Source organism: Rhinoraja longicauda, chromosome 15 (genome assembly GCF_053455715.1).
Source record: "Rhinoraja longicauda isolate Sanriku21f chromosome 15, sRhiLon1.1, whole genome shotgun sequence".
Taxonomy (NCBI): domain Eukaryota; kingdom Metazoa; phylum Chordata; class Chondrichthyes; order Rajiformes; family Arhynchobatidae; genus Rhinoraja; species Rhinoraja longicauda.
In genome coordinates, this window is record NC_135967.1 from 17,566,707 (window position 1) to 17,579,606 (window position 12,900).

At 42.6% G+C, this 12,900-nt stretch overlaps 1 protein-coding gene across 4 annotated transcripts in view; it reads right to left on the reverse strand.

Annotated features, from left to right (window-relative positions):
• Positions 1–12,900, reverse strand: part of LOC144600554 (interleukin-13 receptor subunit alpha-2-like) — a 31,507-nt gene that overhangs the window by 16,188 nt on the left and 2,419 nt on the right. For all 4 annotated transcript variants that reach the window (XM_078412260.1, XM_078412261.1, XM_078412258.1 and 1 more), the window contains exons 2-3: positions 6,113–6,237; positions 5,825–5,976 (exon numbers count right to left, since the gene is read on the reverse strand). In XM_078412260.1, coding sequence (XP_078268386.1) covers positions 5,825–5,976; positions 6,113–6,188 — 228 coding nt within the window. In that variant the 5' untranslated portion in view covers positions 6,189–6,237. The remainder of the gene's footprint in view (positions 1–5,824; positions 5,977–6,112; positions 6,238–12,900) is intronic.

Genomic DNA, 12,900 nt, shown 5'->3' on the forward strand with positions numbered 1-12,900 from the left:
TACAGGAGGGAGATCTGGATGAGTGGTTGCAGAACAACAACCTTGCTCTCAACGTTAGCAAGACCAAAAAAGACGATTGTTGACTTCAGGAAGGGAAAGCAGAGGGACCATCTTCAATGAAAACCGTATCGGAGTCAACAGCTTTAAATTTCTGGGCTTGCATGTCTCTTATGACATGCACTGGGCCCAGCAACTTGATGCAATCACAAAGAAACCTCAGAAAAGAGTTTACTTTTTCAGAGGTTTGAGGAGGTACAACATGTCACTGAATACTCTATTGAGCATCTTCATGTTTATGGTGCAGAACATACTGACCAGTTCCATCACTGCCTGGTTCAGAAAAATTCAAACACTTGACAGGAGGCTGCAGAACACGGTGGACATTATCCAATCCATCACAGGTATTGATCTCTCCACTGTTAAAGGGATCTACAGGAAGTGGTACCTCAAGAAGGCAGCCATTATCAAAGACACACACCATCCTGGCCCAATCTCATCTCATTGCTACTATCTGGATGAAGGTGCTGAAGTCTGAGAACCAGGACTTCCAGGTTCAAGGACAGTTTCTTCTCAACAACCATCAAATTTTTCACCCACCCCCCACAACTCTAACCATAACCGTACCTTAGCACTGAATCATTGCAGAGCTTGTATGACTATGGTTGCTCCACGTACTTTGGTTTTGCATTATCATGGTGTAGTTTACTATGAATTACAGATAACTTATTTATTGTTGTTGTTGCATCTAATGATGCCTGCAAATATGCAACAAGTAAGAATTTCATTGTTCTGGTTCATATCCAGTGCATATGAGAAATAAACACTCTGGACTTTTCATTTCACATGTCAGCTATTCTTTAAGACATGTTGCCACTTATTATCTGTTCTGTACTGTTTGCTCACACTCAAGGCTTACAGATACCTGCATTTATTTCACTCATTCTACTAAACATCAAGAAAGTATTTATTCACCCATCATTGATTATTCACTGAAAGACCGTTAATTCATTTCACAAATCTGGTTCCAAATATATTTTTATGTGTTTTTTAATAAATATGTCAAAATAGGCAAAGACATGGACTTGAAGAGCTGTGATTTAGGCTTTTGATTAGAAAACAAAGGAGCCAAAGATGTTGAATTTAATTGAATTGAAGTGAATTGAATAAGTTTATTGGTCAAGTATGTACACATACAAGGAATGTGCCTTGGAGCTCCGCTCACAAGTAGCAACACGGACATACAGTAAACAATTAAGAATAAAGCATAAAACATTAAACATTTAAGAATAAAACATTACAGTTTAAACACGTGAATGAAATAAACCAGAGCAAAAAGAGGCTACAGACTTTTGGTTCTTGAGTAGAGCTACTACTCGTGGAAAAAAGCTGTTTTTATGTCTGGCTGTGGCGGCTTTGACAGTCCGGAGTCGCCTTCCAGAGGGAAGTGCTTAAAAGAGATGACAGCCAGTGAAATCCATCTGTGAAGCCACTTTCAGGGAACTGTGTACCTGCACTCCTTGATCCAACTGCTCTACAACACTCCCCAGAGCCCTACCATTCACTTGAATGTCCTGCCCTGGTTTGACTTCCCAGAATGCAACACCTCAAACTTATCTGCCTTAAACTCTATTAACCATTCCTCAGCCCACTTGCCCAACTAATCAAGACCCCGCTGAATGTTTTATCACCATCTTTACTATCCTTGATACCAACCACTTTTGTGTCATCAGCAAATTCAAATCTGCAAACTGTGAACTTATTGATGATTTCTTGTATATTTGTTTCAATGTTTCAGTCCACATCTGGTGTAAATGATAATTAATGCTCTGGACTCTAACATCTCTGTAACTGCACTATATTCTGCACTCTGTTTATTTTCCCTTTTCCACTACCTAATATACTCATGTATGGCATGATTTGCCTGGGTAGTATGCAAAACAATGTTTTTCATTATATTTCTATACATTTGACAACTAATAAGTTACTAATAAACACTAACAGCATGTAGACTAGTCCTATCTTTTTTTAAACTAATGTAATTATGGTCGATGGCAGCCTCGCCAACGGTCTGTCTGTCTTTTCGTCTTTTTTGTTACTTTTAGTTTAAAAAGTATGTGTTAATGTTCTCTGGTTTGTTTTATGTGGGGGGTTGGGAGGGGGTCAGGGGAAACTTTTTTCAATCTCTTACCTTGCCGGAGATGCGATTGTTTTCCGAATCGTATCTCCGGTCGCTCTGCGGCCAAACATCATGGAGATGGCAGCCTTGCTCGAGACTGACTTTGAGCCCTACCGCAAGGCCATGGACTTACCATCGGAGCCTGCGATCCCTTGCCTGGGATCGACGCTCCAACATGCGGATTTCAACATCGAGGAGCTCACAGACTCGGGTAGAGACTGATGTCGGGAAGCTCCAAAGTCGCAGGAAGTTCGACCAGACCCAACCCGGGGTCCGATCGCCTGGCGCGGGGAGCTGAGATCCCCCCGATGCAGGAACTTGACCGCCGGCTGTGGGAGCCAAGATCGCCCCGTCAACAGAAGGTTCGAGTGCCCCGGCCGCAGGAGAACAAAGAAGGAAAGAGATTGAACTTTATTTTCTCCTTCCATCACAGTAAGGAATGTGGAGGAGTCACCTACATCAAAAATCTTCTAACCCACCTCTCTATCTCCAGGTCCCTCAGGTCGGCCGACTTGGGGCTACTGATTATCCCGCGGCCTAGGCTTAAACTCAGGGGTGACCGCGCTTTTGCGGTTGCAGCTCCTAGCCTGTGGAACAGCATCCCTCTCCCCATCAGAACTGCCCCCTCCTTTAAGTCCAGGCTCAAACCCTACTTCTATTCCCTAGCGTTTGAGGCCCTCTGAGGGGGCGCTGTAAACTGTTTATGTATGTGTTGTTATGTTTGTGAGCTATTGTATGCTCTTTTTTAGTACCTGCACTAATGTACAGCACTTTGGTCAACGTGGGTTGTGTTTAAATGTGCTATACAAATAAAATTGACTTGACTTGACTTGACTGTGGTGAATGTTTATGTTAAAATTTATTTTATGTGTTTTGTTGCTTTTTATTGCTATGACTGTATGGCAAATCAAATTCCTCGTATGTTGCAAAACATACTTGGCTAGTAAAGTATGATTATGATTATGAAAGTGGTTCCCCCGATGCCGGTTTTGTCACTTACACTGTTTCATTCCCCTATATGAGGACCAGTGTAGCACCCTACCTATATATTCTGCAAAATACTTTCCTGGACACGCTTAAGAAATTCCACTCTGTTCAAGTGCTCTGCGCTATGGGCTTTCCAGTTAAGTTGAGGGAAGTTAGAATCTGTCTGAAGAAAAGTCTCGACCCGAAACGTCACCTGTGCCTTTTCTCCAGAGATACTGTCTGACCCGTTGAGTTATTCTAGCTTTTTGTGTCTATCTTCGGTTTAAACCAGCACCTGCAGATCCTTCCTGCACATTAGAATCACTGGTTATTGTGATTGTGTTATTCTTATAGCCATCTTCAATCTCCTAGCATATTTGTTTCTTCTAATTCCTGCTGACGAGAATTAGAGATAAAAGAGTATAGCACAAGAACAGGCCAATTGGCCCTCAATGACTGTGCCAAACATGATGCCAAGACCAACTCTTATCTTCCTGTACAAATCTATATCCCTCCATTCCCTGCATGTCCATGTGCCGACCCAAAAGTCTTCTAAATGCCACTATCATTTCTGCCTAAACCACTACCACCAGCAGCGCATTCCAGATATTCACCACATTCTGAGTAAAAAAAACTTGCCCCGCACATTTCCTTTAAACTTTGCCCCTCTCACCTTAAACCTATGCCCTCTAGTATCAGATGTAGCCTTCTTTATATCAGTGGGACCAAGCGTAGAGTGAGGCAACCATTTTGCCAAACACCTGCATTCATAAGGCCTGCTAAACATTTTAACTTCCCTTCACATTCCTGTACTTACCTTTCTGGCCAGAGGCTCCTTCCTTGCCAGAGTGAGGTCACATGCAAACTGGAGGTACAGCATCTCATATTCCGCTTGGGTAGCTCACAGCACAACATTATGAACATTGAATTCTTTAATTTTAGATAATACTCCCAATCCCCGCCCTTTCACCTTTCACTCATTTTTTTCTCCTTATCTTACACCCTTTCACCTCCTTAAAGGGCCTGTCCCACTTAGGCGATCTTTTTGGCAACTGCCGGCGACTGTCAAAGTCGTAGCAGATCGCCAAACTTTTCTTTTACCCGACAACAATGACCACGACAAATCCGAGTCAGGTCGAGATTACACCGTCTTCTGAAACATCGCGAAAATTCCCATGCTCTCAATGCTTCTCCAGCGTCCTGGTTTTCGCTGAAATCACTGACAAGTCGGTAAGTACTTGAGAGTTTTGAACTATAACACCTTGTATGGGTTACTTGAAAACCAAGCTTCACTGTAACAAGGAATAAACTGGATTTACTTCCAGTTTACTAATAGCTGTATTAAGTGGTTCAGTGGATTTTTGTGAAAAGTGTGTGGGCATTCTTTGAAAATGTAAGGGGGATGCATATCTGGTTTCTGGGTTGCATATCTGGGTTTGGAGCTCACTTTAAATGTAATGGCTGAGGCCAAAAACATTGCGAAAAGTCTCACGCTGTTAATGCTTCTCCGGCGTCCTAATTTTCGCTGAAATCGCTGACAAGTCGGTAAGTACGTGAGAGTTTTGAACTATAACACCTTGTATGGGTTACTTAAAAACCAAGCTTCACTGTAACAAGGAATAAACTGGATTTACTTTCAGTTTACTAATCGCTGTATTTTTTTAAAAAAATTTAAAAGTGGTTCTGTGGATTTTTGTGAAAAGTGTGTGGGCATTCCTTGAAAATGTAAGGGGGATGCATATCTGGTTTCTGGGTTGAATATCTAGGTTTGGAGTCCACTTTAAATGTAATGGCTGAGGCCAAAAACATAGCGAAAATTCCCACGCTTACCTGACCGTCAAACTGTCGTCTCCAATCTACCTGTCAAATGTCCTGACGGTAAATAAATTGGTTAAACACAAGCATGTTATGGTATTTTGAAATGACTTTACTTATTTTAGTATTATGTGCTTCTAAATATATCTTCAGAGAACCTATCAAACCCGGTGACAACATGCAACAGCGCCCGCAATAAGCTACGATGCTTGGCGACAAGCCAGCTGTCGCAGAGAAATTTCAAACCGTTTGATTTCTCGGTGACGCGCCGAGATCCACTACGATCCACTACGATCTTTGGAAGACTCCTCACGATCATGCCCGTGACACCCCAGCGAACGTTCGGCGACAGCCTAGTCGCCGGCAGTAGCCTTAAAATCGCCTAAGTAGGACAGGCCCTTTACATCTCTAGCCTTTGTCCACCCATCTGCCAATGTAAACACCTCTCACCTGTTTCAACCAATTGCTTGCCAGGCTTTGTCCTGCTTTCTCCCCATTGCTCATATCCTCTAAAGATGCTGCGTGGCCCTCTGAGTTATTCCAGCATTTTATGTTTTCTTTGTAAACCAGCATTTGCAGTTCCTTGTTTCTCCAACCGACTAATCCATATGTTTTTGGAATGGTGGAGGAAACTTGAGAACCCAGGAGAAACCGAAGCAATCTTGGGCAGAACATGCAAGCTCCGCACAGATAGCACCCAAGGCCAGAATTGAACCCAGGTTACTGAGTTTGAAGCAGCAGTTCTTCTAGCAACACGACTATGACATCCTAATGCTACCCTTCTGCTTTAAGTATTGAAATGGTAATCGTACTCCAAAAGGTTAGTTATGAAAGAGTCATATTTGATGGTCAGTAAGTTTTATTTACCTTACAATTAGTTGAATCTACGTTGCAGTAGGTCAACATGTATCGGACCATACAAATGTTCTCACTGGTCAAATTGAGTGGAGCTTTCCAATGAATGTGAAGTGGTCCCAAGTGGCCAGGATCAATAATCTGTAGATCTGTAGGTGGGTCAACTAAAACAAAATAACTTACTTTTAGACATAGAGAAAATCAGAATCTGAAGATTAAAGAATAAAGTTCAATGGTTGTACAGCATCCCAGCTTTACTTCAATGGTTTATTGAATCATGAAAGTACTATTGAACCGTACCTGTAATTGTTGCTGGTGTCCCACTTGGCCACAAAATCAAAGCAGGGAGGAAAATAGCTACGATGTTCAGACCCATGCCTGCAAGCTGGCTGAATAATAACAAGCCTGCAGAATGACTCGATTACCTTGGAAAGAAAAGAAAATGTGCAAATCATACACAAGACACTTAAACTGTTCAATATACCAAACACAATTAGACATAACTTTTTTTTTGGTTAACCCAATGATATCTTGAAGTTTTAAAAGTAGAACACTATTAAGAAGAGTAGTTTTGGATTGTTCAGACAATTATCTGATATCACCTGAAAATCACGTATATTTGCTTCTGCGCATATTAAATTGTTGCATCATTAATTTACAACTCTATTTTACAACTCAAGCTCACTTAGAGCTGATTGTCCAAACTAGAAAGGAAGAATTTAAACTCTGTTAATTTGGCTTTTGTCAATGTTCAGACCTGGAATATGCATTATTTTTTCACACGTGCAAAAATCGGACATTTTTAATAACCATTACAAAATCAGCCTTCCTCTCTGCCATTTCCAAACTTTATGATTGTAAAGACAATTAGCCAAATCTGTTTGTTTGATATTTCAAGCAATTCAAGATAGACTGACATGCATGCATTTTAAATTGCAATCAAAATATAAATGAAATACAAACACTATTATCTGTTGTAAGGGATGACAGTGTGAATATATCAATGTTTATTCTCCTCAATCACCTTCTTTTTATTTCGCCCTACATAATGAAAATTTTATATGTGTGCTTGGGAAGGCTGGAGATGGATACTGAAGTGAGACAATGTTGGCGGGATTGAAATGTTGTTGCTAAACTCTGGCATGTGCGTGGAATGGATAGAACAATTTTTTTTGGTTCTGAATTAATGGGGAAAGTGAGAAGGTTTTTAAATAAGGACACGAATTGATAGGAGTGTATTCATGAGCACTGAAAGAGGTGGTAGTGTTTCAGAAGCCTGGGAAGTGGACGTCAGGCTTCACTAAGAATAGAGGAATGTGTCTCTCATTGTTGGAGAACTGATTGAGAAACCACTGACCGATATATAAGGTTTGGATTCAATGTTATTTAATACTCTTAAAATTGTTTTAAAAGATACGATCTCACGGATATTCAATTCTCTCTACAATATTGTGTAAAACTCAGTTCAGTCCACCCTTCAGGTTTCGATGAAGAAACTATTGGATCAAAATTAACACATCGTTGCCATTCAGAGAATAGGGTAGAAAATTCTGTCTCAGCTCAAAATATTCCAAACCAGGAAATAAATTAGAAAGACTGCAACCACAATGTTTTGGCCATGAAGGGTGAAGTTCAGATCTCTCTGATTTATAACAATGAGGATGGGGAGAGAAATAGAGCCCCATAATTACATATCTTGAGGTAGGTCAAGGGTAGAGGGCTGGGTGGGGGGCAGATCTCCCAAAAGTGTCGAAGTGATTAATGTTACATTATAGATTCATAAGGTATTGTAGGAAAAGAGGTCCTTCAGTCCACCATGTTCATGCTGACCATTGAGTAGCCGTTTGTACCAATTCCATCAAGACCATTTACCCAGGGCCGTCTTAATGCATGGGCCTGATGGGCACTTGCCCGGGGGCCCACGAGCATAGGGGCCCCATGCTGATCTGTGTATGTTAAGTGACTTGCAATAAATAAATACTACTTTAAAAATGTAGGTTCAATAAGTGCTTTTATCACAACATTTTCGGTCACTAAGTGCTTCTCACAGCGATCTGTAAGTGCTTTTCGCAACAATGTAGCACCCTAAGTCCATCGCTAAGTGCTTTTCGGTAAGTGCTTTTCGCCGGCACGACAGGGGGGTGGGCAGGTAGGGAAAGGGGGGTGGGGGAGAGTAACGGTAGGGGCCCCAGTACACTGCTTTGCCCGGGGGCCCATAATGCTGTAAAAACGGCCCTGCATTTACCAGCACTTGGCCCAAAGCCTTCTAAGCCTTGGTGATTCAAGTACTTGTCCAAATATTTCTTGAATGTTGTGAGTGTCTCTGTCCCCAAAAGTAGATAAAATAAAAATCCCAAGACAATGGAAACAAATCTCATGACTTCACAAAGTGTGTGAAGGTGACCTGTACACCACTATAGTAGGGTCTGAAGAAGGTCTCGACCCAAAACATCACCAATTCTTTCTCTCAACAGATGCTGCCTGTCCGTTTTGTTACTCCAGCTTTCTGTGTCTATCTTCGGTATAAACCAAAGATAATAGAGCAGAGCAAGATAGACCACTTGACCCTAAAAAACATAGTATGTCATGGCGCCATTGTAGTAGGCAAAAACTTGCAGAAACATTTAAAAAGAAAAATAACAAAAACCTGTGAATTGATAGATGAGATATATTCTGCATTTTAATGGTATCATTACACATACTGTTCCCCAAAACACTGATAACATTGCGAAAGGCATAGCGAATGACGGGTTTTGCCTACTAAAATGGCGGATGTTACACTCCTTTGCGTACTGCACTTCAGTATAGGCGATTTCAACGGAGTGGTTCATCTTGCTCCTCTAGTATCTTTGGTTTAAACCAGCACCTGCAGTTCTTTCCTACACCGCAATAAGTGTTGCTGTTTTGTAACTGATACTAAAGTGTGTAGCAGACACACACTTTACTCACTCCAAACCCCTCCCCCCAATACTACAACCACATGTCTGACCACCGCATGCTCAACCCAGCATAAATATTTTGACTTGTAACTCATCAAGAATGACTCACTTCCACTCCATGTCTGTTGGATCTGAGACGGCTGATGAGTTCAATGTGGGAAGAATAAACACTTTCACAGATGGGCCATGAGGGCAGTTTGTGAGCGGATGTGCTCCTTCTGTGGTTACATAGTTATCCACTCAAGAATACATGAAATGAGAAGGTGTAGGTCACGCATTTCTGGCCTGCCACATCATCCACTATGATTATGGCCAACCTATGCTGGCCTCCACTCCTCTTCTGTGCTTGTTCACATTCAATTTCTCCATCTTTCACGTATTTATCTAACTCCTCCATAAATGTATCTAATGAAGCAGCCGCCACCACCCTCAGGGGGCAGAGCACACTACTTTCCAGGAGAAGCACCTCAGTTTTAAATGACCAGCCTCTTATCTTGTAGTTCTGTCCCCTTGACATGACTCTACAACTAATGAAAACATTTCAACATCTACCCTGTAAAACGCTCTTATATGTTTGAATAAGATCACACATGCTTCAAGAAATCCAAATCCAAATTATCTAGCATCTCTTGAACTAAACCTGCAGTAATAGTCAGGCTAGTGCACCACATTAGCCATTCTTCCCCTGCCCCCAGTCCGCTGTCCCTGATAAGTCAAGTCGAGTGTTCAGTATCTGTGTGTTGGAGTTGCCTTACTAGGCCATGATGCAACCAGTCATGATACTTCTCTCTCCTCTTCCCTTAGCTTCAGCAGCCCACATTTAGTACGAGGGGCAAAGCAAAGCCAGCAATGTATCCAGCAATATGCAATGATGATGGCAGCAGGACTGCAGGATGTAAGACCACATCTGCTGCCTTGCAACCTACTGGGTTGCTGGAACTTCTATGAGAGGGAAAGGATTTGGTTGTTGGTAATGAGGATAGAAAATGGTTGGGGAGAGAATGAGTGCGACAGGGAAGGAAGTAGAGACAGAGTGGGAAGAGGCAGAGGCTAAGAGAGAAGAGGAGAAGTGACTGATGTGGGGGAAGAAAGAGAGTAGAGAGAGAGAAACATGTGGAAGAGAAATGTAGATAAAGTAAGAGATAAAAGAAAATAGCAAAAAAGGAGAAAAGTGAAGGAGGTTGACAGAACATAAACCTAAATAGAAATAAAATCAATGGCTAATCTTCCACCTCAACACTAATCCCCCACCAACCCTATTACAAGTCTTGATTGCTTTAATATCCAGAAATCTACCAATTTTGGAATGATCTCAGCGACTAACTCCATAGCCTTCTGGGGTAGACAACTCCAAAGATTCATTTAGAATTTAGAAAGATGGGAGGAGATCTGATCGAAACGTATAAGATTATTAAGGGGTTGGACACGTTAGAGGCAGGAAACATGTTCCCAATGTTGGGGGAGTCCAGAACAAGGGGCCACAGTTTAAGAATAAGGGGTAGGCCATTTAGAACTGAGATGAGGAATAACTTTTTCAGCCAGAGAGTTGTGAACCTGTGGAATTCTCTGCCTCAGAAGGCAGTGGAGGCCAATTCTCTGAATGCATTCAAGAGAGAGCTAGATAGAGCTCTTAAGGATAGCGGAGTCAGGGGGTATGGGGAGAAGGTAGGAACGGGGTACTGATTGAGAATGATCAGCCATGATCACATTGAATGGCGGTGCTGGCTCGAAGGGCCGAATGGCCTCCTCCTGCACCTATTGTCTAGTGTCTTATCTTTTGTATGAAGAAGTTTTCTACCTCTCAGTCCTAAATGACCTCCTTATTCTGAGACGACGATTGTTAGTTCTGGGCACCTGCAGGGAAAGCATTAACCTTGTCTGTCCATCTACTGGAATGCCAAGTCCTGAACCATTTTGCAATTTATAATTAGATCCCCTCATTCTTCACAACACTAGAGGGTGAACTCATTCTGTTGCCCCTATCTGTCCAAACTGCCAATCTTATGAATCTTTGCTCCCTATCTCTGCAGTGAGAATATCACTTTTAAGTAGGACTGTCAGATTTGTACCATCGATTTGCTCACAGTAGCCATCCTCCTGTCCACAGGAACTATTCCAGAACTACACAATTTAGAAAAATGATAACCAGGACATTAATTCTATAGCCATCTCTTTCAGAACTCTGTGCTGTACATCAGATCCCTTGAGGTTTATCTGTATCAGTCGAATTAACATCCCTAACATTTACATTGTTCTTTTAAATATTCTTATCAGCAGTTCCTCATTCTTGCTAACCTTAATTCTTTGGTATTTCCAGTGGACTTTTATGTCTATTTCGGTTAAGCGGTTGTTTAATTCCTCTACCAATTCCTTACTTCCCATTGCACTTCCCCCATCTTATTTGTAAAGGACTCCCATTTGCCTACACCGTTCTTTTCTCTTTTACATATAAAACATAGCACAAAAAGTAAGGAAATGTGTGTTTGGTAGATTATTTCTTTGTTGTAACAATGCTTCTGGGCAATAAATCTTATACCGTTGGAAAGCCTGTTTATTTCCCTTTTAAATGGTGCCACATTTGTAAGGAACATGCATTTATGGGATGAGCAGCAGAGCTGAGTATGTGGGTTGCGCCCATGAAAAATCTGCCAAATCTTCTCTGCCAATGCCAAACAGCTTATTCTGCTATTGACTCTTGTTCGGTGTTGTTTGGTGGGTTGGATGATTGATGTCTGAAGAAACAAGACATATTGGCAATTTAACAATTTATTCATTTAATAAACAGGAGCCTCAGTAGCGTGTGGAAGAACCATACACAGCCACAACAGCCTGGCACCTCCTCCTCATGCTGGTCACCAGCCTGGTCACACACTGTTGTGGGATGGCATCCCATTCTTCAACCAGCATTTGTCGCAAGTCAGCCAACGTGGTTGTGTTGGTCACTCTGGCACGAACAGCACGCCCAAGCTGATCCCACAAGTGTTCAATGGGGTTGAGGTCAGGACTGCTGGCAGGCCATTCCATCCTCTCCACTCCCAAATTTTGGAGGTAGTCTCTGAGAAACCCTGCTCTGTGGGGGCGAGCATTGTCATCTTGGAGGATAGAGTTCGATCCCAGACTGTGGAGATATGGGATTGCCACTGGTTACAGAATCTCATCTTGATATCTCTCTGCATTGAGATTGCCTCCAATGATGACAAGCCTCGTTTTTCCAGTGAGGGAGATGCCGTCCCACACCATTACACTGCCTCCAACAAAAGATGTCACTATCGGTGCAGCAATCAGCATAGCATTCTCCGCGTCTTCTCCACACTTTGACCCTATGATCCAACTGCCGTAGGCAGAATCTGGACTCATCGCTGAACATAACGTTCCGCCACATGTTCAGGTTCCAGTGCACGTGTTGCCGACACCAGCGCAAACGGGCCTGACGGTGAAGGGCAGTCATAGCAGGCCTCCTGGCAGCCCTATGAGACCGGATATCGGCTGCGTGCAGTCTGTTCCGAATTGTCTGGGCAGAGAGCCGACGGCCATATCATCCTGCAAACCTTGACTGCAAATCTGTAGAAGACAGCCTACGGTTCCTAAGTGCTGACAGGGTGAGGAAACGGTCTTCTTCGGGTGTCGTCTTCTTGGGATGCCCACTTCGCGGCCTGTCTCTGACATCCCCCGTTATATGGAACTTGGCTTTCACTTTGGCTCACTCCAAATAATGCCGCAACTTGGTTTTGCGGAACACCAGCTTGAAGTTGCCCTATCGCACGGGCCCTATCCAGATCAGTCAAACGTGGCATGCCGATTCTTGGAGCAGACACCTACTGACCACTGTAGCAGGGCCCATGCTCACAGATGCTGCCAATCAGGTGCCAATCAGACACCTGATTGTCAGCACCTGGGGGTACCAGAAGCTCAAAACAAGAGTCAATAGCAACAGCAGAATAAGCTGTTTGGCATTGGCAGAGAAGATTTGGCAAATTTTTCATGTGCGCAACCCATATACTCAGCTCTGCTGCTCATCCCACAAATGCATGTTCCTTACAAATGTGGCACCATTTAAAAGGGAAATAAACAGGCTTTCCAACGGTATAAGATTTATTGCCAAGAAGCATTGTTACAACAAAGAAATAATCTACCAAACACAAATGTCCT